Source organism: Nothoprocta perdicaria, unplaced genomic scaffold (assembly GCF_003342845.1).
Source record: "Nothoprocta perdicaria isolate Ctin4 unplaced genomic scaffold, notPer1 scaffold_88, whole genome shotgun sequence".
Lineage (NCBI taxonomy): Eukaryota > Metazoa > Chordata > Aves > Tinamiformes > Tinamidae > Nothoprocta > Nothoprocta perdicaria.
The window spans coordinates 1,652,750-1,678,308 of NW_020456176.1; the positions used below are offsets into that span (position 1 = coordinate 1,652,750).

The 25,559-nt window shown below is 35.8% G+C and overlaps 2 protein-coding genes across 9 annotated transcripts in view; both read left to right on the top strand.

Annotated features, from left to right (window-relative positions):
• Nucleotides 1–20,390, top strand: part of PROM1 (prominin 1) — a 50,063-nt gene extending 29,673 nt beyond the window's left edge. For 2 of the 8 annotated variants that reach the window (XM_026052384.1, XM_026052386.1), the window contains 18 exons: nt 123–340; nt 757–831; nt 1,484–1,547; nt 3,249–3,408; nt 5,004–5,156; nt 6,041–6,164; nt 6,603–6,706; nt 6,902–6,986; nt 8,331–8,477; nt 8,723–8,794; nt 9,926–10,018; nt 11,386–11,439; nt 12,947–13,027; nt 13,109–13,177; nt 13,667–13,759; nt 15,264–15,379; nt 18,892–18,932; nt 19,179–20,390. In XM_026052384.1, the coding sequence (XP_025908169.1) occupies nt 123–340; nt 757–831; nt 1,484–1,547; nt 3,249–3,408; nt 5,004–5,156; nt 6,041–6,164; nt 6,603–6,706; nt 6,902–6,986; nt 8,331–8,477; nt 8,723–8,794; nt 9,926–10,018; nt 11,386–11,439; nt 12,947–13,027; nt 13,109–13,177; nt 13,667–13,759; nt 15,264–15,379; nt 18,892–18,910 (1,727 nt within the window). In that variant the 3' untranslated portion in view covers nt 18,911–18,932; nt 19,179–20,390. Of the gene's footprint in view, nt 1–122; nt 341–756; nt 832–1,483; nt 1,548–3,248; nt 3,409–5,003; nt 5,157–6,040; nt 6,165–6,602; nt 6,707–6,901; nt 6,987–8,330; nt 8,478–8,722; nt 8,795–9,925; nt 10,019–10,972; nt 10,991–11,385; nt 11,440–12,946; nt 13,028–13,108; nt 13,178–13,666; nt 13,760–15,263; nt 15,380–15,824; nt 16,031–16,506; nt 16,576–18,891; nt 18,933–19,178 lie in introns of those variants that run through there. The other 6 variants (XM_026052380.1, XM_026052383.1, XM_026052382.1 and 3 more) reach the window with 4 other exon arrangements.
• Nucleotides 20,391–22,025: 1,635 nt separating this feature from the next.
• On the top strand, nt 22,026–22,981 carry FGFBP2 (fibroblast growth factor binding protein 2). Its single transcript, XM_026052408.1, has one exon. The coding sequence runs from the start codon at nt 22,154–22,156 to the stop codon at nt 22,778–22,780; it is 627 nt and encodes a 208-aa protein (XP_025908193.1). The 5' UTR covers nt 22,026–22,153; the 3' UTR covers nt 22,781–22,981.
• Nucleotides 22,982–25,559: the final 2,578 nt, after the last annotated feature.

Here is a 25,559-nt window from a genome sequence, read left to right on the forward strand (position 1 = left end):
CCGGTATCTCTAAGAGGCTCAGCATTTGCATGTGTGCACATGCAGTCTCCACATCTGTATCTAGAGACTGATTTCTAAGTATTTTCACTTTTGTTTTTGATTTTTAACTCGCATCCTTGTAGCAATCAGAGAAACGAAGGAAGCATTGGAAAATGTGAGCGTCTCTGTCGAGGTTTTGCAAGAAGGCACCGAGCGGCTGCATGCCAATTTGACAGATGTTAAAACGCACCTGAGCAACACCCTCAATGATTCTGCATGCTCTGCAGTTCAAGCTGCTTCAACGTGCAATATCATCAGGAATTCTTTAAATCAACTCAACATCAATGCCAATTTTTCTGGGGTAAGAGAATATTTTTCAGACTCTGACAGCATGATTTATGCTGATAAACCCAGTCATATCTGTGCAATTTAAAGGCTCAGTTTGTGCAGTCCCTTCTGAGACAAAAGTGCTCTTTCCTCATTCTATGTGGGTATTGGCAGTCACTGTTTTCCTTTTGAATATGTAAGAGCCTAAGATATATGTCAAGCAGTTGCATTAAAATACTGCTCTGTCAGTGAAATAATGTGCCCTCCCAAAAATGCTGACGTCAAGTTTCACTTAGGTACAACGGAGGTTTCAGAAGTGTGCTGGAAAGATTTTGTTTAAAATGCCCTTTCTAGTTTGTCTTAGTTCTTCCCCCATCTCTGAAATATTTAGTAGACTAAGTAGCCAGACTGTCACTTGGATCTGATTCAAGATTGCTTTTTGTTTCCTAGTTGCCAGGGGTGAGCTCACAGCTTGCTAAGGTCAACGATGTCCTTAAAATAGATCTTTCTAGTCTCGTTCAAAAGGTACGTTTCTTGGCAGGCTCTCCAAGTATTGATACACTGGGATGCTTGGCTATCACTCGTTTTCCCAGGGCTTTTTCAAGGCAGTGCTAACCACCTGCTGCCTCATGGATGTTTCTCTTTGTTGTTCCATTGTTTGGCCAAGGTTTAATATTTAAAAACATGAATGTCGTTTACATCCCCAGGATACCACATATCAAAAATGGAATGCTAATTGCCTCTTTGAAAGAAGTATCCATAAAATCAGAGAGGCAGAAACATAATCTACTGGTATGCTCTATAATTTCAGTGTAAACTGCAGGAAAAAAATCCGTGCTATTGTAATTAGTTTTATTGTGTTCCAGCTATCTTGAAATATGTTCTTCAAATTCTTTAAGCACGTATTTGATATTAAATCTGGTGCAATGGAATTAATGGCTTATTTAGCAGGAGACACTGCTAAAATATACAGGAGAGCAAGTCAGTTCTCAAATACACTCAACTTGCTGTTTTGCTTGGATTTTTTTTTCAATGTGAGATAATGAAATGTATTTTTCATAGTGCATGTTTTACTGTGTATATGCTTTTAGACCTTGTATAAAAGGAAAAATAATTGCAAGTAATTTGACAATGAAAAGTTTACGTATTTTAACTTTTTCAACTTTTTTATTCTCAGGGTTATGCATCATTTAATGATACTCCGGACTTGGTGGTGAATCAAACCAGGAACATTTTATCAGGTGAGGCTGAGATGGAAACTGCTTTTTCATTTTGATTGTTTACTGATCGTGTTTTTACATTAGTCTTACTGAGGTTTTTGTTTTCCTTACGGTATTTTCTGTCCTAAAGACCATTACAAATGAAATGTAAAGTAACCAAGTTTTTAAGCTTTGGCTCCATAAATAATCATGCAAAGCAAGTATGTCTTAGAGAAGACCCCAAATTAAATCTAAAAATAGACTACATGGTATTTTATGGAGGGCTTTTGTAATGAGAAGTAAGTTGAGCATTGAGCAATCTTAGTATTCCCAACTACACACTGGTAGCTCACACTCTATGTGGCTGAACAGCTAATTATGCTTGATTGATTTGTCTGTGACATCTTTTAGGAACATGTCATTTTAAAAATATGACCCTACCTGTTGCTCTATTAAAATTCGGTGGATGGGGGAGGGGAAGAAAAAGACATCCCTTAAAGATTATTTAAATGTTTGTCTTAATTGTTTTGTTACTTGGGCATTTAACTTTTATTCTTTGTCAATGCCTGGGCTGAAATAAGAGCATAATGTCTGTGTACTAATCTGTTCTAATTTTTGTTCTTGCATTGTGGACCTGTTCTGCCTATATAAACAGCTGTTCCTTGTAAGTTTGGGGGGTTGTTTTTGGCAAAATGAAGCACAGTATTTATACAGGCACAGTATACTGTGTGAACTTGCCTAAAATTAGTATTTTTAAACTGTGATGTTATGTTTTTCATCAGGAAATCTAGTGCAGATTTACTCATTACCAGTGCATAAACCAACCATCAGAATTTATCTGTTTAGTAGGTCTCAGCCTCATGAAAATTGTGCGTGAGTTACAAATTGATTAGAAAAATCTATTAAAGCAATTTCATGTTTATTTGCAAACTTTTAAAAGAATATTTTTGTATCTGGTTGAACCTCTCTGGAAGAGCAAACACTCTAAGCGTGTCTAGAGGAAGTGGAAGGTGCTGCCAGCTGCAAAATAGTAACCTGTAGTCATGCATGCTGCTGTTCCAAGTATTTTCAAAAATAAGAGGAAAAATAAATAGAAACTGCATTTTATAAATACAGGTTATGTGAATACAACATGTCTTTCTGTATCTGAGTAGGTATTGTGTATATATAGGGCAGCAGGTTTGCACATAATTTGACAAAATCTGGCTCAAATGATTATCTCAAGAGTGCTGCTAATTAAATGGAAGTAATTTATTTAAATAATTTTTCTAATAATGTTTAAAATAACTGCTATAAATTCTTGACATAGGCAGTCTAATTTCTTTCTCAGTGTATTCCCAAGTGATGGAGTTAAAATAGATTCTGACCTGCTTCATAAAAGCCGCGGCTCGTTGTCTTGCTCAGTATTGCCATTTGCTATTTTGCATGAAAAGCAAGATTTAACTGACTAGATAAAAAGGGACACATTCATTATGACGAAAGGAAGGAAAACTCGGGCTTGACATCTGCATCTTTCATCATTAAACTGAATGCTAAAAATAAAGTGTGTGTATGTCTTAAAATGCCACTGTGTTACTTTGGAAGCTAAATGCTTTTGTTGCTTGCTTGTCTCTTCCTCACGCTTGTTTTCATGGCTTGCCTTGTTCCATATGCAAAATGGCTTAATAGCATTTTATAATGTATACATGGAGCTTATTTCTTCTATGCATCTGTTACAATGTGATCTCACACTTGCTGTTTTAGATATCAAAACTGTGTTGGAAACCATTGGTGCAAATATCAGTAGCTTCACAAAAAACCTCCCTGTTGAGAAGATATTAGCTGATTTGACAATATATCTTACACAGAGTGAAGCATATGTTCAAGATTATTTCCCAGTAGTGGAGCAGTATGATTTCTACAGGTATGTACATGGTGTTTAGAAAACAAGGTGGGAGGGAAGTACTGCCTGTTGCTAATACTGACTGAGCGGTAGTACCTGCCCAGTGCCTGCTCCCGTGGATGTTCCGGTCCTCACAGGAAGAAGCAGGCACATGCCAAAGAGGTAACGTGCAAAGAAACAGGTGGCTTCACAAAGCTGGGGTTACTTCCTCATTTGGGTGGTTTGGTTTGGGCTGCAGATAAGGTGCTGCGAGAGCACAGGCGCGGGGGGGCCTGAAGCCAATGTGTTTTTGTCGCAGACGTGGGTCTCTTGCACCTTCTAGAAAACTCCTGCTTGAGCCTCACATGACTGCTATAACTGACTTAATCTCACAGTTGGAAGCATAAAACTTTTCTTTTTGGACTGCTTAATTCTGCACAGTTTGTGTTACTGCAGTGCTCAAGGTCATCAGATTCGCCCTACGTTTTGATACGTTAGTTATTCTTGTCTTTATCCTAATAACTGCTTCCAACTTTGAGTCACTATAAAAATAAATGTGCACGTGGTTTCAGTGCAACATTAAATAAGACTGAGCAGAAAGCTGAACTTCAAGGAGCTCTCCTCTGTTCTCGTAACCTTTCCTTTAGCCCACTTCTTACCTGCCAGAGAGTTTGTATTGAGCTTCTCTAAGTTTATTAATATTTTCATTGAAGCTTGGATTGTTTTAATCAAATAAAATACACTGCTTCCTTGAGCTGTAATATTCCCCTGTTAATCTTGTATTATTTTTCTCCACTTTTGAAAATCTACCACCATGACATTCAAAAAGACATTATTCTCAATTCTAACCTAGTACTTTACTACTCAAACCAACAAACATATAACCATCCAAATTATTATTATGTCCAAGATAAACAGGGAGAAGAGAGAACAAAACAGGGGAAATAAAAAAGGAGAGAGAACTGGGAAAGGGAGAAAGGTCAGGAGGAGGTAGAGGCTGTTTGGGTAAATGGATGCATTCCAAATATGAGAACAGATTGAACTCTTATACAGTGTTATTAAAAAGAATGAAAATTCAATTTCTGTCAAAAATCTTTTTCCTGTTTACGTTCCATTAACTGCTCAATACATTAAAAATGTTCTAGCACTGACACTCATAGCCTAGGTTTTACCAGCTTTAAATACAGTTGTTTATGTTTTCAAGCCTAATGTACTATATGCAGATTAGAGAAAAGGTAGTAAGTGTTACAGCTAAAGCAGTTCTGAGTTTCACAACCAATGTCCAATCCACATTCATAAACTTCTCAGCTTCTTCTTGCAAAAGTTACTGTTTCGGAATCTGTCCCTTAATTGCTTGCTTCATGTGAAGGTTTGGTGCTTTATTACAGTCCACCTGAAGTGGCTGGGTCTTGGCTTTTGGGACACTGTTCTTGCAGGGCTTGTTTCCTAACCCATCAGCAGCAGCTACTGTTGCTCCAACAAGTAGCATATTTTGGCCCAAAATATTTGTTCATGTAGGAAAGGATTTTTTTCACCAGTTAGGCCAGTTAGGAATATGTTGTTGCCTGACTTGCTCTGCAGCTCTGCCGTGTGTTCCTCATGTGCTGATAACCAAGCACTTGGCTCTCACTCCTTAGGTGGCTGGGTTGTCTCATTCTGTGCTGCATGGTCATCCTCATTCTCGTCTTTTACTACCTTGGCTTGCTGTGTGGTACCTGTGGTTATGATAAACACGCTTCTCCAACGACGAGAGGTTGCATCTCCAACACGGGAGGAAACTTTCTCATGGCGTGAGTTTCTCTTATTTATGAAAAATGAAACACATACAGGTACCTAGAGGAATTCTGATTAATGGATTTTTGAAGGACACGTAAATGAAGAGGATTATTTTGTGTTGCCTACTGTATGTGCTGGGGGAAAAAAAAAGTGAAGAAAATCAATATTAGCTTAATTTATTTCTGAGGCAATCATTTTGGATTGCTCCTTTATTGAGGTTCAGAGCTGAAGATGAAAAAATTTTAAATATTGTTGTTAGGGGAGTGTTGTAGTCAATGGATCACTTTGTAAGCCCATTTGGAAACTGCAGAAATTGGGAACTGTCAATTGAAAATATAAAGGGAATTTATGAGTCTTCTTGAGAGAGTGCTCAAATATATTAAAACAATATTGCCATGGGGGAAAGGGAGATGCATATGACTTCCTCAGAGGACTCTGAAGAGGAATGGCAATGGTCTGTGCAGTTGCCAGTGGAGCTGTAGTTTCTTTTCCTTTGTGGTTTTCTTGTCTTCTGGGTGCTCCTGTTTGAAATCAAAGCTTCCGTTTGAAATCTGTTAAAATTCTTGAAAACAAAAGCCTAGAGACTAGGATTTAAAGAAAAAAAGTTATATTTTGTGGGTGTTATATTTAACTCGAGAAGAAGATTGTGTGGAACTGGAAATGTGTATTTTTTTTTCCCCCCCATTTAAGCAGTACTTTAGCTGGAAACTTTACATGGCTGAAATGTACAAGATACCTCAGAGTGCAAGAACACTGTGGGGAAAAGGGTGGTGTTTTAGCCATCAAACAGGTTTTATATCTCAGTCATTACTATAGATACTACCTTTGAGTTTGCTATTACCTGAAGTAGACTTTATTCCTTTAAAATAAAAACTTACATGACTTATTTCTTTTGCAGTGGTGTTGGATTCAGTTTCCTCTTCTCCTGGGTGCTGATGATTGTGGTGGTGCTCACTTTTGTCACAGGCGGAAATGTAGAGAAACTGGTCTGTGAGCCATTTGAAGATAAAACTTTATTCAAGGTGAAGTTACTCATATTTAAGATTATTACGATTATAAAATGAATAAAATCCCTACAAGTCCCAAAGGTCTTTGTTATGTTTAGCATTTTTTTTTTTTAATGAGGGACCTTAAGTGAGTTTGGATCTGGTCATGCTTTCTGCTTATGCTTTGAATGGAGACAGATATCCTTTCTTTGTTTAACTCGCTTTACAGTATAAATATTGTGTGTCTGTTTAAATTTGGAGATAATTCTTTTCTGTGGTTCAGCATTTCTTGGTTTCATATAGAACTTGAATATTCACTTTCTGTCGCAGAGAGGTTGAATTCAGTATTTTGTTTGTATTTTCATCAGTGGATGATGAACTTAGATATGCATAAACTTCAAAAGATAGCATTTGAGTAAATTCATGAATTGAAAATGCAGAATTATAGTAATATCGCTGCATTTTGTATTCTAGGTTTTGGATACTCCCTACTTGCTGAATCAACACTGGAAAAATTACCTTTCTGGCATTCTGTTTAAAAATCCAAATATTAACTTGACTTTTGAAAAAGTTTATAGGTAAGGAAAAAAAGTAACTTAAGTGTTCAGGCTTAGCTAAGGCTGAGCTTCAAAAATCGAAGCCATTTTTTTTTCTTGAAAGGGCTGATTTTCTTAAAATATGAAAATGTTTTTAGTAATTCCCTTAGTAGTTGGCTCCCAGAATGGTTTTCAAATTGTGTTATTTTATTTTTCTTTTTTTTCTTTTTAATATAGTGATTGCAAGGAAAACAAAGGAATATATACTTCTCTACACCTAGAACACTTATTCAATATCAATGAGTTTCTAAATATTAGTATGGTAAGTAAAGAGAATATTAATGAGTTCATGGTTATTTTTGAAGGCTAGAGAGGTGTTTGCTGCTCATGGAAAATGTCTAGCATGTTTGTGTATTATGTTGGGATATTGTTTTTATACGTATCCTGTTAGGAGACAAGAACTGTCCAGGCTAATGAAATAAGGGGTTCTGTGCTACAAATAAAACGTATTCTGTCAGTCTCGGTGGACTGGGGAGAGGCCTTTGGAAGGATTACTTGTGTTTTTGGTTGTGGGTATTGAAAGAACTTCGGTTTTTGCTTTTGAAACTTGTACAGAAGGATGAAGTCTAACATCTTCCAAAGGCTGCTGACAGTGTTGCCCTGTTAATAATATTAGTAGTGAGTTTTGCTCTTTATATAAATGCCTTTCTTTGTGTGTTCAGACCCAAACAGGCCTATTCTGGTTCAGGATGTGATATGTTGTGCTCCTAAAAATGCTTCTGACTGGGGTGGAGGAGGAACAAAATCAACCCCTTCAGCTAAAGTTCTTTAAATGCTCTGTATGACTATAGGGTAACTTTTTGGTTATCGACAATACAAATTCCCCAGGATTTGGGGATCATAGCAGCTGCCAGGAGATCCGTGTTCCATTGTGCCAGGCACTGTACTTGCATTTAATAGGCACAGCACCTGTCCCACATAATATGTAATTAAAATGGATACACAAGATTCACCAAGAGAGAAAATTTGCAACTTCTGCAGCAAACCAATGCTAGAGGCTGGAAAGGATGTTGTCCTTCAGAATTCCTTCTCTGCTGCTTTGCCTCCAGTGTGGAGCAGTTAACCTTTCAGATTTGGCTGCAGCAAGTCTTCTTTGGTCACTTCTAGACAAATTCAGGGAGTTCCCCTCTGGTCCTTTGGCTAGGATTGTCGCTGTAGCTAGTATGGTAGACAGTGTTGGTTCTGGCTGGAATGCTGCCTTTTGTAGTTTTCTTCATGCCAGTAGTAAAATTTACCATTTTGACCAAAGGGACAGCTTTCCATATAGGAGACAGCCAGTTCTTTGTTTAACTCCCTGTCTCCTGTGAATGGATGTAGTTCCCTCCGAAGAAAAACCAGCTTAAGCAAATGATGGAAGGCAAATAATCCCATGGTGTGCAAGATCGTAGGCAAGTGAAATCATTACATGGTTAGGGAAAAATTTCACCTGTATTCTTGGAGTCCAAGTCCATCATTGTTGCCATGGTGTAAAAGACAATTAAATTGGTTGTGTGCTTTATATTTAAGTGCTTATGAGTTAGCAAAAGTCAGATGCTCTTGTAGGATGGCAGGGATAAAAAGGAATATGCGCTGGATGCCACTGTTTGTTTTGTTTTGTTTTTCTCAGTATACAGAAGATGTAGCGCTTAGAATTGAACATATTCAGATAAATCTCAGCAAAATCATTCTCTTGGATGAAATTGGGAAGGAGAATCTTCTGAACTTCAGCTCTTCAGGAATAGAAGGGATCAACTTTGTAGCATATTTGACAGAGGTGAGACTATAGTAACCTAGAGGCACAGCTAGAAGAAAGTATAATATCAAATATTTCTTGAAAAATGGACAAAATAGAGAAATATATGAGTTTGTGAAGGGGCATGTATTCTGAAGAACTGTAAAAGAGAAGCCCTTCAGAAATTAATGTTAATAAATGCATGAAGAAATAAAAGGTTGATTGAATGTAAATGCAATAGTAACATATACTTTTTTTTTTCCTATGCTGTTCATGTCTTGTTTTAGATTAATAAAAGTGTTACCAAGGTCGATCTCTTATCATTTGCTAATGACTTAGAAGCAAGAGCAGACCAGTTGGTAAGTTTATTTGATGAGTATAATATTGCACAATGCAGTATTGCCAGTGGGTATTTAGTAATCATGTTTTTTCCATTTCCAGAATTCTAGAGAAATGTCAGTGGTTTGTTTACGTTATGTGCATTACTTTGGTGATCATTTCATTAAAGTACATAGGCAAGTTCTTCTGTTTCAGACAATTCTGTGCACTGTCATATAAGTAAAATAAAAATTTCAATAGCAAGGTTGTGTATGAGCTGTATTTTAAAAATTGTTAATTCTTGATTTTGCTTGAAACAGTGAAACAAGTTCTACTTCTGTAGTGTAATTTCTCCTTCTAATTAAGGATTAGTAACTTATTGTGCACCATCGATTAAGAAATCATTTTGCTAGGTCCTGTTTGGAAGAAAAAGGAGCCAAGGGATTTGCCCCAGACACAAAGAAAAATTTGTGGATGTAAAACAAATTTTTGACAATATTTTTGCAACAAGAGTGAGCTGTAGACTGACGTTCATACTTAAAAATGAGAGCACAAATTGATGTCTTCAGACTGATAAAAATGACTAAAAATGGCAAAATGCCTCTTTCCCCTTCCAGTCTCATTTCCAAAGTACTGACAGAATATATTTAAGAATATACTTAGTTCTGCTGTCTCAGAAAGCAGAGGTAGCATCATAATTACATCCATGCTGCAGCAAGCAAAATCATCCTCCGTGTCTGCAAATGAGGGATGAGTTGGCCCCCGTTGGAGGGCGCCAACGCACCTGGATGCCACCTGTGGCCCTAAGCAGGATGCTTGCGATGAACTCCACCTTCCAGGAGATGAGAGAGGAAGATGCCAGGACTCTCTTTCTGCATTGAAAATGACTTTAGGGCGCTGTATGCAAAACTTCTCTTAAATATGATACTGTGGATGCTGGAGAAGCAGTATTTTGGTCTTTTGGTTACTAAGCTTTGAATTATTAGGGTGTTTTTTCCTCTAATGTTGGGAAATTCAATTTGTTGAGTCCTGCTGTTAGCGTCGGTTGCACTGCAATGTATGAGTAAAATGTACTCTTATGCTTTCATTGCAATGCATTTTCTTTGAAGCTACTGAACAGCAATACTTGAATTGTTTTGGTTTTTTACTTGAATTGTTTTGTTTTCTTGCAGCCAAAAGGAGCACTGGAAAATGCCTTAAAAGGTCACGCAAACAGCATTCGAATGATTCATAACCAGCAAGTTGTTCCACTGGAGCAAGCTATGGTAAAATCTTAAAGCACCGTTAAAACATATTTGTAATGATTATGAATCTGTAAACCTCTTAAATACTGTTTAGGAAGCTAATCTATTGTGATTATTCAACAACAGATTTTATTTGCATCGTCACTGAAGAGTCATCTGGTTAAATATGTATTTAATCAATTGTTTTATTTTACTTTGTAATATGCTCTAGAATCATGACTTCTTTTTCTTCTCCATTTTTTCTACTTACACTACCAATTGTATAGAGATAAAAGAGAAACCAGGAGAGAACTTTTCGCATCCTTAACTGTATATCACATATCTTTCATTTTTAATTTTTCTCAGTAATAAAATAGACCTCACTTTGACATTTTATGTTGTGGAGTTAGCAATTGCCTAACAACATTGGAAACTCCTGACAAGAATATTTACAGCTTTTACAGCCAGACTTTTTTTTTTTTTTTTTTTTTTTTGGTAATACTATGAAAGATGTAAAATGATTCTTGTGACTGGTTTTGCCAGGCACTGATTTGTCTGTGTTAGGATGTGATATGTCTCATACAGGCCAGTTTTTTTTTTTTTTTTCCTCTCTGTATAATGTGAAGATTTTATGTGCTTCTGATCCATATGTGGTAAGATGCTCCCGAGAATTGAACAATTCTCTTTAAGAATTGTTCAATTTTGAAAATAATTCAGATTTTTTTGGGAAAGTGCTGAGCATTGCTCTGCATTTTTTAAGAATATTGTGTACTTAACCTTGTTTCTAGAGGCTTCCCATATATCTCACAATTGAGCTCAAAATAGAGCTTTAACAATCTTAACATTTTCAGAATTGCACTATATTTGTGCCGCTATGAAATACCTTTCGTAGGAGAACATTAGGTTTTCTGTTCCACTCTCTTGATTCTATTCTGTTTTTCCTAATTAACTCCTAATTATTCTCATCTCTTTCCTTTTACAAAACTGACTGTCAAGAAATATGTTAAAGCTAGGGTAAGTGCTTCTCCTTTTCTGAAACTGCACAAAATATAGTTCTCTGATTAAAATTAGAGCTGAATGTTCAGAATAATTAGACCTGTTCTCCTTTATCCTCCCAATAAATTTTACTCAATTTATTCTACTAATTTTACTTTGAAGTTTTCTGCATATACACAGTTTACAACTTTTAATGCCATATATGAAGTACTGCATTAATGGATAAAACCAGTAAATACTAGTTTGAAGTTAACAGAACTGTTGCTCCTATTTATCTGATAAGTTGAATCTGATTTTCTATAGATGATTTTGGTTTTTAAGAATGCACACAGCGTTAAATGGGATTTTAACTGTAGTGAAGGTTTAAGTCCTTTATTTTCTTTTTTCCTTTCTTTTTTTCTCCTTTCTCATAGAGCACTTTAAATCAGAGCATTAGATTACTGAAGAGGACGTCATCTGAGCTTATGGTAAGCTTTTCTTTCTGGTAACAGGCACGTTTTTATAAGCTGTAAGTCTGTCAGCCTGTCAGTGCCCGGCATATATTTCAATACATCTTTCTCTATTTGTAGCTACTTTGTTATTAGAAGAAGACTGTGATACATTGAGGTAGTAATGGAGTTGAGATCTGTTTTTATTCTCCACAGCTTTATTTATCCTGACTTTCACTATGTGGAGGTTCTCCATACATAACTTACTGTTTTTACTGCTTATCCAGAATAGTGATACAGTGGAAGACACAGAAAGAAGAATTATTCTCAAGTGTAAATTGTACATGTAATTATCAAATGACGAAGGAGGTTTCAGTACAGTTCTGTGGATTGATGGATCGTGTGCTTAACTGTGGTGCAGTGCCCAGCTGCTGTGGGCTGCCTCTCTCTTCAGCTCGCTGCTTGTTCCCTTCCTACTCCCACAGCGTCAGCCAAGCTGGCTCCTTCCGCGGGCTTCCCAGGACCATCCCCTCGTTTCCCCTGGAAGCAGCAGCTGTGTTTGCACCACAGGGGTCTCCACACTTTTCCAGTACTCAGAGGATTGGCAACAGGGGTTTACCTCTCTGGAAGCTGTTCTTGGTTGCTACCAGCCTGCGTAACTCCTGTAGTGTAAGAATCTTAGAGAATCTTAAAACTCAGCTTAAGATTTGTAGTTAAAACAATTGAAGGGGCAGTTTCTGCCTCAATTTTTGGTAAGGTTTTTACTCATGCTTAGCAGCAAGCCAGCTACCCTTTGAGTTTAGAGCTTAGGAAAATAGTGTTTGATGCTTGATGTATGTAAGTGCTTGGGTATGTAAGAAAAGTCTCTATAGGTTAAGGCTTTGTGTGTGATCTTTAGGAAACTATGGGATTGTTTTGTGTTTCTGTTTCTGATCCTGAATTAGTATCTCAATTTCTTAATCCCTTCAGACATTGATTAGCAGTGCAGTCTAGCTAGTAATCCAGAGTCATGATAGTATGCGACCCAGTGACATCTGCTTTCCCCGCGCCATGTATGTCAGTGTATGTAGGTGTTCCTCACTATGGGTATGTAGATGTATGTACATACATTAATGTGCCATGAAGTAGAGTATGTTTTAAATTCTCTGGTTAAGTAAAATCTTATATTCAGCTATGTTGTAGGACCCAAAGGTTGGTTGTCATAAGACGTGAAATTATCTCTACACTTAGGAAAAGAGCACACAAAGGAAAGCTGGTCCAGTATTCAGATCTATTACATACGAACCAGGAAAAATTCCTGTTAGTATCCACTACTACCTTGCTCTGTTAGAAGTCAGAGGGTTTTTTTCACATAAACAAGGATCCTTAAATGCCAGAAGATTTTTTTAATTGTATTTATTTTACTGTAGGATCATGTTTTTTTCAGGTTCCTTTCAGACAGCAGTACTGGCTGATATAGAGAATGGGTTTAAAACGGTGGTTGCAGGGCTGTTCCAATATCTTGTAAGTGGTCTATTTATATTAAATGCCTTTTTTTCCTCTACAGGTTAAAGTGAAAAATGTCATTAGTGCTGTTAATGCTGCTCAGCTTCTCATAAATAACAATGCTTCTCAAGTTATTGTCCAGGTAAACATTGGTTTAACTATGTTAATAAATGATATCATAGAGGTAGAAGTTTACTTATTTTTGTCTGTTTTTTTTTTAAAGGAAACAAAGAAGTTCATGGATACTGTAATTGGCTACTTTGAGCAATATGTTGAGTGGGTCAAGGAGTCGGTAAGGTGTATTCACTTTGCTGAGGAAAGCCACTTCATAAAATATTAAGCCACTAAAAATGTTTCTGTGAAAGTATGTTTTATAACTTAAATTTGTAAGATGTTTATACTCAGTATATGGGGGAAAAAATCATCTTCCATAAATAGTCTTGCATTAAAAGTGGAGCAGAAGTGATTAAGTCGCATCGGTTTTAGTATTGTACATACAATGTATGTAACACAGCATCATTTTTCCAGGCCAAGCTTGAAATCTGCTCCTTGTGCTAGTATTGTATTGAGCCTGGCGCTGCTTAGTTCATGTCGAGCTAAGTGGAGAGGGGGACTGCGGGGTGACACATCCAGTTGGGTATATCAGTTTATAGCATATCCCAGTGGTTTTTATTTTGGATTTGGAGAGATTATAAAAGATAATAATTTATGGATGTTACTGAGATTCTTATATTACCCTGTTTGATATTTCAAGCTCTCTTCTTTCCAATCTTTCTCTCAGATTGCCATGGAGGTAGCAGCATGCAAGCCTATTGCCAATGTGATAGATACAGCAGTAGATATTTTTTTATGCAGCTATATAGCAGATTCTGTGGTAAGGAAATATCTTCTATTCCTCAATGTTGAGTGAGAAAATCAAGTGGGAAATTCTCTGAATGTAAATTTGCATTTAATTATTCAGGCTAAACTATTTTGAATTACGATCACGTACAAAGTAATTCAATGAAAAATATATTTTGGGCTGGATCAAGTCAAAAGACAGGTTAGTGCTGGAATTGTTCCCATTGAACATAGGCTCCCTAGAGCAAGCAGTCTGTAAGGTTAACTGTTCTTAATCATTTTTTCCAGCTTGAATTCAAAATAAATACAGTATTACTAGTTTTGGATCAAAATTCTGGAAAGTTGAGTTTCGTTTTAATTGTTTGATTCAGAACGACCTTTAAATTGAAAATGAGTAAGTTCTGAGGTTTCAATTTAACCCATCCTTAACTTAAGGGTAGAAAAAAAAAATAACTTGAGATGGGAGGAAAAAAAAAAAAAAAAAAAAAAAAACTGTGGAAACACTTTCTCTTATATCTTTGCTGGAATTAAGAAAACATGTGAGGAAAATGAACTGTTTATCCCTTGGAATAGACAGATCTTGATCCATTCCTGAAGAATGGAGACTTTCAGTGTGACTTGCAGCGGAACATAAGGATAGTATTGGCTTTTTCAGCTCCCAGAAGAGCTTGGAAAGTGGGCAGCATGTATTAGAAACTAAACCATATGCCTTAAACCCTCCTAAAGCATCTTGTAGCTATTGTTTAGCTTTATGCCAATTTTAACCAGGCAAGAACCACCGCTCACAAACAGGAACCACGTGTACTCAATCAAAGCCAAAGTGTGCTGCGGATCTTGCAGATCCTCTGCCTGCCAGAACCGTTTTGTACCCATTGACCGTCTTTTAAGTTACAGAGCTTCTGTTCTTAAACTCTGAGCAGCCACCAACGAAGATTTTATCTGCTAACAGATGGACCACAGCTTTCATGATGTTGAAACCTAGCTGAGCCACATGCAAGTCAAAACTGCCCCCAGCCAGTACAAATCAAATCTGAAAAGTCATCGTTTTAACATCTGGTGATAACTCAGTTCATCTGTGCAGTAATAAAATTAGTCACACGAGTTTGAGCTGCAGCTAGCAAGTTAAAAACTACCTTCTTAAAGGGCTGGGAACTCAAACTTAACAAGAACCACAAATAAAACCACTGTTTTAAAAATATTAAAGGAAAATATCTGGCCAGTAAAACTCCTAAAAGACAAAATTTTGTTCTAGCTCAAGGCTGAATGGGTTGAAATCATTTCAGTGTGAGGTCACTTTCTGTGGATTTGAGTTTCTCTGTAAAAATTTCTCTCTGGGTAATTTTGATGGATGGTAGTATTCTTGCTCTAATCTATGTGGAAAATGCTTGGCATGCCCTGTTTCTCCAGTATGAAGAGACTCAAATAGTCAACACACCATTGCCTCCAAGTTTCTCCAATAGCAATGCTTAGAATGTCAAGAAAAGAGAATTTAGAGCTTTCAATAACTTTTTTTTTTCCTGGATTTTGTTTTGTTTCAGAATACCTTCTGGTTTGGTTTGGGAGGCTCTTCAATATTTCTAATTCCTGCCATAATTTTTGCTGTAAAGCTCTCCAAATACTACCGTAGAATGGATACAGAGGATGTCTATGATGAGTAAGTAAGCTTACTCTGAAGTAAGCTAAATGGCAGGTAGAATTAAATATATATATTTTTTTACTAGTATTGTGCGTGAAGGTGATATAATCCTTTAGCCTTCTGTGCTTTTTGGGTTAGAACTGCATGTCCTTGTGAGTTGGTGCAGGTTTGGGCGGGTGCCTGCCCCGTGCTTCATGCAGGTGGGCTTTGGTTAACGCGTCCTGCCATGACTCTACAGTGCTGTACTCTTGCCAGCTCTGCCCTGGAAAAACTTATTTCAGAGTAAGGTCCTCAGAGTTTAGTGTACAGCGTTTATTTAATCACTTCTGCATTGGAGGATGTTTATCTTTGCCAAATTACCTATTAAAATGAATTGTGCATGCTTTGTAATCTTGAATTAGTTATTTGCCTTCTTATTATCTTGTTTTTTTTTCCTAACTGGTCTTTCCATTTTCAATTGCAGTTCCTCTGTCTCAGGGACTTGGCATTTTACTTTATGATAACTGTTTTTACGTATTTTCCCTTGGTTTTGTTTTTACTTTATTTACACTTTATTTTGCTCATTGTTCAGTTTGCCTGTGCACTGAATTTCTCAACTTTCACACTACTCATTTTTCATTGCACATCACAAGTCAGTAGAGCAGAAGCAAGCATACAGAGCTAAAATAAATATTCATGTTCAAGTATCAAATTAGTTTCTTCTCCTTTCTTATATATATATATATATATAAAATTTTTTTAGCGTTGAAACTGTAATCATGAAAAATATGTTTTTGCTTGTATATGTTAAAATTATTTCATTAAGGTGAGAGGATTTAAATTTTTTAATGTAATAGTTACTTACAAGAGGTAACATTTTATTTCACCAGACTTTATATTGCAGTATACAGCTCAACAAGAATACCTTAATAATTACTTAAATTTTGGAGCATAGTAAAATATAAAAATGTAAGATACAATTATATATTAAATATAAGATTATATTATAACTCCTGAATGTTACAAAGAAAAGTTGCTGTCTCCTGTACAGGCACAAGTTACCATTACACATAAGTAATGTCATCCATGTGTATGTCTTAGCCATGCTGTACATAGCACATCCAGCAGTTAACATGGTCTTTCTTGGTGCATTCATTTCATTACAGTATGGAAAATGGTAATAATGGTTATCATAAAGAACATTTATATGGTATACACAATCCTGTTATTACAAGGTAAACCGAGTCTGAAACTGCATGTCTTCATGTGTCCTTGCTTTTATACTGTATTAATCACTTACCTGATTCTGCATGTTTCAGTGGGAATCACTTAATGCTCTGTTTTTTTGCACAGTTATATATATATATATATTTATATATCAAATGCTGTATGAATTATATTTTTAAAATATGCTTTACATTGTGGCAGATAATACAGTAAATTTTAGGCATTTCACAAAGGATTGGACAAAATTTGAACTGGCGCAATGGGCGGTGTTAAGTGGGTAAATCTATTAAAATATGATAGCAACTGAAAGTGGTTGGGTGGGATACATTCCTACTCCTAAGTTCTTTCGTTATCTACTATCTAGAATAGAAATAGATGCAACTTCATAAACTCTGTTTCACTCATGGATACTCTTCTTGTGCAAGCATAGAACACAAACTGAATTTTTTAAAATCAAATTTTTTCTTCTGATCTTTTAAAATTACCATCACTAACTACAGACATCCCACAAAATAAACACAACATGTAATTGCTCATTTACTCTGTCACCAGCACAGCTGTGCTGCATGCTGTAATGTTTTAGATGGTGAGAACAGGTTTTGCTGTGCAAAAGGCAGACTATGCAGGATATAGAGAAAACATGAACTGAGAAAATTATCTTTCTTCATCTCTAAAAGCAGTGTAACATCACAGAACGAGAAAGTCAAGTTATGTCTAAAAGAGAGGAGCTCTGAACTGTTTTTCTCCTGCTGTAAAACCTTAGTCAGTTGTGAGACTTCTTTCACATCTTCAGTTTCCATAGGAGTAACATAGGATGTTCCAGACCATCATTTCCTTGGTTTGCAAGATATACAGGTTCCCCAGGGAAGAGCCTAAGTCATGATTAAAATCTATAAGTCGTTATGAATTTGTATGACTGAAAAATATAGATTGAGTGTTAGCAGACAAATAATATGTCGTTCTTTCAGTAACAGGTGAAATACAAAAAAGTTCAGAGTTTCTATTTTTGCCAGATTTTTATGGCTGCATCAGTACGTTTGTCACAGTTCTTTTTTTTTGCATTTTTTTTACAATAATTATCTTACGTATTTACAGTAATTATCTTGGCCAAAGGTTGACTCCATATACAAGAAGTATTTACATATAACTATTTTCAGTGGTATTTATCTTCATTATTGTGTCATGGTTCATATTGCATAGTTAGTCTCCCTCAATTAACCTACACAGTGTTTGATTCAAAACTAATCTTGGGTCAGCACATCTAAGAATGCAGTTAAAAAACTTGATATTTTGCATGCGAGGAAACTTATGCAAAGGTCCTTTCAGTCCTTTCTGATCTTTAAGTTTTTAATACCAGTGTTGATATTTCTGAGCTTTAATTGTGTGTGTGTGGGGGGGGGGAGTTTGTTTTTGATAATTCAGTGATTGATGAAGAGTTTAACACAGCATTCCTGAATAAGCTAAAAAGTATTAAAAAAAAAAAAGTCTGTTAAAGGCTGACTAGTTCAGTCCTCACTTTCTTTTCCTAGATTTTATTAAAGCTGTAGGAATAATGGAAGAATTCATTTTGAAGAACTTTTTGTTTTATAAGTTAATGGAGACTATTTGAAAATCTTCTGATTATATTAGATAGACAATTTGAGTTTCTTAGTCCAGGATTCCCATACTAATAGAGTCTTATTTTTCACTTTCAGTTCAAATTCTTTGCTTTTGTATTACCAACAAATAATTCTGCAAATTACTTTAGATGCTTTAGATGATGCTTTACGTTAAAAGCTCACATTATGGATCCTGAGAGACAGGAAGCCTTGAAACGGGCCTTTACAAACCTGTACTTCTACAAGTAAACAATTATCTTTATTATTAGTCCTTGAAAATCTGTCTAATTATTTTGCAGGAAAGAAAAATAAATATCTCTCTTGTAAATATGAGAGAAATACGAATATGAAACCTGTCAAAGATGTATGTAAAATAACAGTTTGAGATATTTACACAAGTATAAATATGATACATTTCAATGACATGAAAAGCAGTCTCCTTTTTGCATGAGCAAAGTTGGAGATGTGATTAAATGGTTCAGTGGAAGTCAGTGATGTTGGCAGTCCAGGATTCGTTTGTATCTTAAAACAGTAGAAAATAGGAAAGGTTGCTGGTAAAAACCATGAATCTATTTTCTCTTGTTTAAAAAACTCTTTATAATCGGTAAAATTTGATATCAGTTTGTACTTAATGAGCCTTCTCCTCTTACGGTTATACAAAGTATTTCTGTTCCATCTGTAGACACAAGAAAATTATATTTTGTGGTTTTGTTTTTCTTTGTACAGCTCTGTGGAACAGTGGTAGCAGCTACTGGAAACATTAAGAGGTAAGCAGTGAACTTGTAAAGTTGATTACAAATCTATTTTTTACTATTTTTGAGAAAACTACTTCATTTTCAGTAGCAAGAATGTTGTAAGGTAAATAAAAAAAAAAAAAAAAAATCCTGAGCTGTAGTGATATTCATATTATGTGCGTATACGCTTACATTCTGGTTAAATTGTGTTGTAATATAATTTACAGTTACATTACTCCTCGTCAGATTTTCTTGAATTGTTTTTGTGATTATTTCCAGGTTATAGAAATGAGGCTCAAGATTCACCTACGGGAATATAACATTATTCTTCCAAGTATATTGGCATTTGCATTCATCTTCCAAATACTGAGCCACTTGTTTTATGTGACCTGTACTGTAAATCACAAATACACTATTGAATGTTATGCCATAAGCTACTGTACAGAATATTTAGTGACCAAGGCACTGCCCTGAAATACCACTGTTCAAGGCTTGAATTAATTTTTTTTTTTTTTTGTTTTTTACTTTTTTACACTGGGCTTTCTATCTTACATCACAGTATATAACTTCATTAGGTTAACAGACTTTGCTTAGCTTTCCTCTGACAATTGGTTAAGTTCTTAAACTGTTGGGATGTGTTAAATACAGTATATACATGTTTACATAAAAAATGCATTTTGTATACAGAGACTTTTGTATATACATTTTTCTGAAAACTTAAGTGTTTAGTTAAGGTTTTAATATTGTATAGTAAACTTCACAAATGAATTTACCAGCATGATCAGTGTTGCTATTTGGTGCTCTTGAATGACCACTTTTGACTAAATTTTAAATGTAATGGGATCCACAATGTCTCTTTGTGTCTCTGAAAAGTTCAGTTGCAGGGTTTTTTTTTCCTCTTTTTGAATTATTTAATATTTAGTGTCTTGCAGTATAGACTATAGACCTAAATGGGTCTGCTTGGAGAAGTTTGAAACTGTGTTTGGGTGGGAGGGTTGGGAGTGTGTATGATGCATAATAAGGCAAAAAAACAAGCTAAGCTTTCTAGAGTTGAGTAGTACTCAAAAAGAGCATGAAAGATGTCATAATGTTGGTGATTATCAGAATGCTTTACATTGTATTTCCTATCTTTTCCTTGCTCACATCCAGTTCTGTAATGTCCTTTGATAGGTATCACTGTTAAGTTGTGGCTCTTTCAGCAGCCAGTGATTCTTTAAAATGTGACTTCACATATTGAAATTCAAACCTTTTTAGAAACTGGTTTTATATTCCTACTGTTTGAGTTAGTTACTACTTTTTAGTAACATTACTGCTGTTGAGTTAGTACCTTTTAGGCATACAGTTGTGTTGCTGAATTAGTTTAACAGTAGAATTCGTTGAAAGGGCCACAAGTGTGTCAATTACTAGTGTAATTGGGTATATTGAACTAAAACTGCTTCTCTTCCTGTGCCAGTATTCTTAACTTTACCAACAAGGTTTTTTGGCTTAAAGTAGCGATAATCCTGAAAATCATTGAAATTATTTTAAAGAAATGCTGAAAAGTGATACCAGTTTTTAATCTGGAATAACCTTATTTTTTCATTTTTAGGTCATATATGGAAACATTTCTAACTGACAGTATGTAGCATATGTGTATATATAATGTTCAGAACTGTAGATTTTTAAAAGTTTCTATTTTTAATTTGAGAAAATGTTCCCAGTTCATTTAAATAAAAAAGAACTTGCTTAACTAACTGATGTTTGATTTGCAATTGCTTTGTTTGGATAAAGGTCTGTCTCAGAGGGAGGCATTGCACTCAGTTAAGATCTTATGAAAATGAGAGAGTTTTTAATCATAAAAGTTTCTGTGATTTTTTTTTTTTTTCCTTCTGTTTCATCTGAAGCACAGGCAGATGTTCATGAGGACACAAATGCCAGATGGAAGTGGGACAAACAGCCACCAGTGCCATGTTAACTGCAACACATAAATACACCAGAGCTCTTGAGTCCAAGCCTTTCTTATCCTTGTAATCTGCTTTGTACTTCATAAATGCCCTGTCTTCAGTGGTTAAAAAAATGGAGTGTTTGATAGAGCTCCAAAACTGGTGTTAAGTATTTTTTAAGCATTTTGAACTCTTACCAGAGGGGGACAAAGAGGGAAGAGACTAGTGTCAGGCTTTATTATAAATCTGTGTTAAGTGATTTTTTTTTTTCCAGAAGAGCCTTTTTATTTTGATCAGTGTTGAGCAGCTAGATGCACAGTATATTATTTCCGTTCTTGTACGTAGGGCAGTTCTTAAGCTCGGACTTTCTGTCACTCCATAGCTACTCGAGCAGACCAAAATGAAGCGACACTTCTTCAAAAGCTGTTCAAATCAGGCTGGGCATATAGATGTCTTTGTGAAAGACGAGGTTCCTAATGAGGTCTCGGGAGGGAGCGCAGTTTTGTCGCATGCAACACAACAGCTGGGGCTTCTCCTCGTGGCCTCCTCAGTGCCAAGGCAGTCATGGTTCTTCTTGGCTCTTTCTAGTCGCTGCAGAATTCTGCACTGGAATATTTCTGCTTTCTGGCCATTACTTTATAGCTCATTCTTCTGAATAGGAAAATATTAAAAAAGAAAAAAGAAAAAAGGGGAGAGAAGGTCAATTTTGGGTCAATTCCCCATTACACAAAGAATGTGCAGTTGGTTCTTCCAAGGTTTTCCATGTGCTCACACTGCTCAAATGCTGACAAAATGAAATAGTAAAGCCACATTATTGTGCAAATCTGTAGAAGACCAAGTCTATCAAACAGTTTTTATTAATAGAATGTAATTATAATGATCCAGACCTAGCTGTTTTTTTTTTTTTTTCCCTCTGGCACTCTTACTTTGTTTACTTCAGTATCGTATGACAGGTTGTGGCATGAAGATAGTTATAAAGGAGCTGGAGATTGGAAAATATCTGTTAAAAATCAAATATGACATGTTCATCCTAGATAGGAATGTGCTTCGTTACACAACTATCGTGCTGTTTTAAGTGGATTTACAAGATTTGTCTTGTTACTTTCTTGGGAGTTTACAGGTTATTTGACACTCCCTTGGGCTATAAATTAAGGGCACATGCGTACTTGAAGGTTGATTTATTATTAAAAAAAAAAAAAAAAAACATATATACACATCCTACCTTTAGGTGTAAAGAGGCTTCTTTGTGCACCAAGCCTTTAAATTGTGAGCAGCAAGCTGCTACTTCCATTTTTCCTGATCATTTTGCTCAAGGATCTCAGCCCTCTCACCATGAAGAGCGTTGCTCTTCTTTTCCTAGTAGTGATCTGTGGCATGGGAGGTTTCGGACAGAAGCTGAAACCAAAGAAAAGAAGCAATGGGGAAGAAATCAGCTTTCGGACTAAAGCCAAAGACGCTTGCACAATGAGCATGAGTGGGGATGAGGAGATGAAGCTTAGAATTGAATGCAAAAACCAAGACAAGTCCTACTGGTGTGAATTCACCGGCAAACCAGCAGTCTGTCGTCCTTTTAGAAAGAATCCGAAGATTTACTGGAACCAGATCGCCGTGGAACTTCGGAAGCTCCCGCATGCCTGTGAATCTACTCAAGTGCTGAAGGCCACCATGTGCCAAAAGGCTCCCCCAGATGCTGAGATGAAGCAAATAGCTGCTGGCATGGGGCTGGAAGATCTAACAAACCAGGAGAAATCGGTCCAGAAAATGTTGGCTTCTACAAAGGGAGTAGGGAAGGGCTCCGTAAAGAAGATGGGGAAACCGCCTGTATCACCTCTTATAAAACCAGCCCAACATGGCCAAGGGTCTGTGAACGAAACTGAAGCAATGAAACTGGCACGAGAGCATTGCTGGGAATCACTGCATGGTTTCTGCTCCTACATTATCGGCATCTTTAGAGGTTAAGGATTTGCTTCAGGTAAAACTCCCCCTTCAAGCACAGCAGAAAATACCTAAGAATAATCCTGTAAGAGTAATGCGATTTTGTTATTCTGTTCTTGGGGCGCTCTCAAGGGTATGGAGAGGTTGTAGTCTCACTAACTCTTCAAAGTTGCAAAGCCAGAACTGGGGTCTCTGCAGGTCTGAACATTGAACTCTGGTAGTTCAGGCGTCTCCAGCAGCCTCCTATGAGGCCTTTAATATGTCTGGGATACAAGGCTTGTCATTTCTGTTGAAAGTAAATAGTGCCCTTCTGGAGATCACTTGTGTATTTCCTGTTTAGTCTGTATGTCTTAATCCCATGCTAAGTGAGTTCTAGCAGCTCAATTTGGGTTTATTTTCCCACTTCTGTCAGTTTTTTTCTCATGAAATAAGTTTAAAGTTAAAAAAAAATGCATTAGATTGATCCTGCAGTTCAGAGTACTACATCCAGAATTGAGAGAATAAAGCTTATTCTTCAAAAATGTTAATAATTGCCTAGTTTAATTCTAAAATTAGTTCATAAAAAGCTTGTAGGAATAAATAAAAGCAAACTGTTCAGATGTCTTAGTGTCTGTGTGTATTTTACAGAAGCGATAGGTGATCACATGCAGACTCAGTGGGGAAGTCGCATTTTTTCAGCCAGATTTAAAAGAAAACAAAGTCCTCACAGAAGTAATTGGATTTTACCTCCTTCCTTTTGCCTCAGAACTGGGAGCTGGCTGTTAAACTTCATAAACTTTCAACAGAAATGGGAATATGTGCAGCATGAGCCACCAAGTTAGTTTAAACATTTAGACTCTTGATGATTTTAATTGTGCTTACTACTGCCAGGTGACTAATTTTGTGTTTTGTTTTGTTTTGCAGAGCAAAATTTTTACAGCTGAAGAAAATTCTCTGCTGTAGTTTAATACTTTAGTCTAATGAATTTTGGTTTCAAAATGAGTCATCTCTATAAATCTTGTAGCTGTTTTTCCTTTGCACCTCTAAACTGAACCTTTTTAAAGCTCTTAAAGATGCATGAAACTAGAATGACTGTACAGAAAGTATTACGATACACAAATTATTCCTAAATATTACATTCAATGCAACTGGATTTATACAACTAAGGTTCCACTTTTACTTTAAAAGTGCTGTTCTTGAATAAGATGTTCTTTATGCAGATTTACTTTGATTTATTAGAGATACAAGCTGTAAATATTGCTACAGTTACTGCAAAATAATAAAAATAAGAATTTTGAAAAAATACTCAGTGTGTTTTCCTAAAATTTTATTTAAAAGATACTAGTGTGAATATTTAATGCCTGTGTCTTAAGAAATTGGAAGTTGTAGATTTGAGTTGTTACCATTTCAATGTTAATATGTTAAAATTAATATTTTTCAATATTATCATTACACTTAGACTATAATGGTAAGTTTCAGCAAAAAGCAAATGAAATGGAGAAATAAAAGATTACTTATAAAAAGATATTCATAAATAGGGCAGATAACAGATGCATGACAGGTGAACATTCCTAGTGTTCTATATTATTAATGATAATGGTACTAAACCTCTTGTTTGGATTCATTAAATGTTCTGAAAGGTAACTCGCATCTGTGTATTTATGAAATTACAAATCATTTACACAAATTTCATCACACATTAAAAAATTCCTAACAGCCTATGCTTAGTTTACAGCACATTTTATGCGTGATATAAATAGTAATTTGAGTTTTCTGTTGTTGCCACAAAACCCAGTAATACTCTGCATTTTCTGTTAAGCAGTATTTCTACATGTGTAATTGTACTTAAATATTTATACAACTTTATGCATAGCTTAATAGCTTATAATAATAGCTGATATCTCTCATTTCATAACCAGTAAATCCAGATCTTGACTGCCCTGTCACTAAACTATGCCTTGTACCAAACCTTGAAATAATCTTCTATCTACAAACCTTTTGAAATATTAAGTGGAAAGGAATGTAAGTAAGATGCAGCAAAATAATATGGGATAGAAGCGTGTATATACAAGGCAGATATCTAAGTGATAAAATGCAAGCTTGGGGCAGTCTACTTCTTGTCACACAATGTCATTTTTTGTTAGTGTGGTTAATCTTTATTTGTAGTTTCAATTATCTTTCCTAGTAATTGTATTGTAAAGGAAAAAAAAGTACATCTATTTACTTTTCTGTCATAGATATGAATATAATTTTTATTTGATTTTTTTCAAGTGGTTTTAATGTGTTCAATATATGGGAACTATTTGGAAATACAAAAGGAAAATTGAGGTATTTATTATTTTTTAAAATATTTTTAAGCACCTTTCTTTTATGATGTAAAATCCTTACTTTTTGCACTAGTTGCCATTACAGTGATAATGACTTTAAAGAGGGGAGAGTGTGTCTGTCATGTCTAAATCTTTGTAAAAATCAAACGTCACCACAGCACACTGAGAACAGGAGAAAATGCGGAGGCTTCATGAGCTCACTGAAGGAAATTTTTTCTTCTTGTGTTCTCTCTATACAACTGAATATGGAAGGCAGCAAAGTGAAATTGCTGGATACTCTACAGGACTCTTGATGCTATGGTCTAAAATAGATGGCCAGTGTTGATGTTGCTTACTGGATGACTATGTCATGAGTATTTGGTTGCTGTAGGAATTCGTATCGTGTTTCAGTACAGCAGAGTTCTTGCTGGGTAGGACTGCATGCTTGATGTTATGTTGTACAGATTGACTACCTTGGGCTTTACTGGTGAAGTAGCAAATAGCATCCAAATATTCTT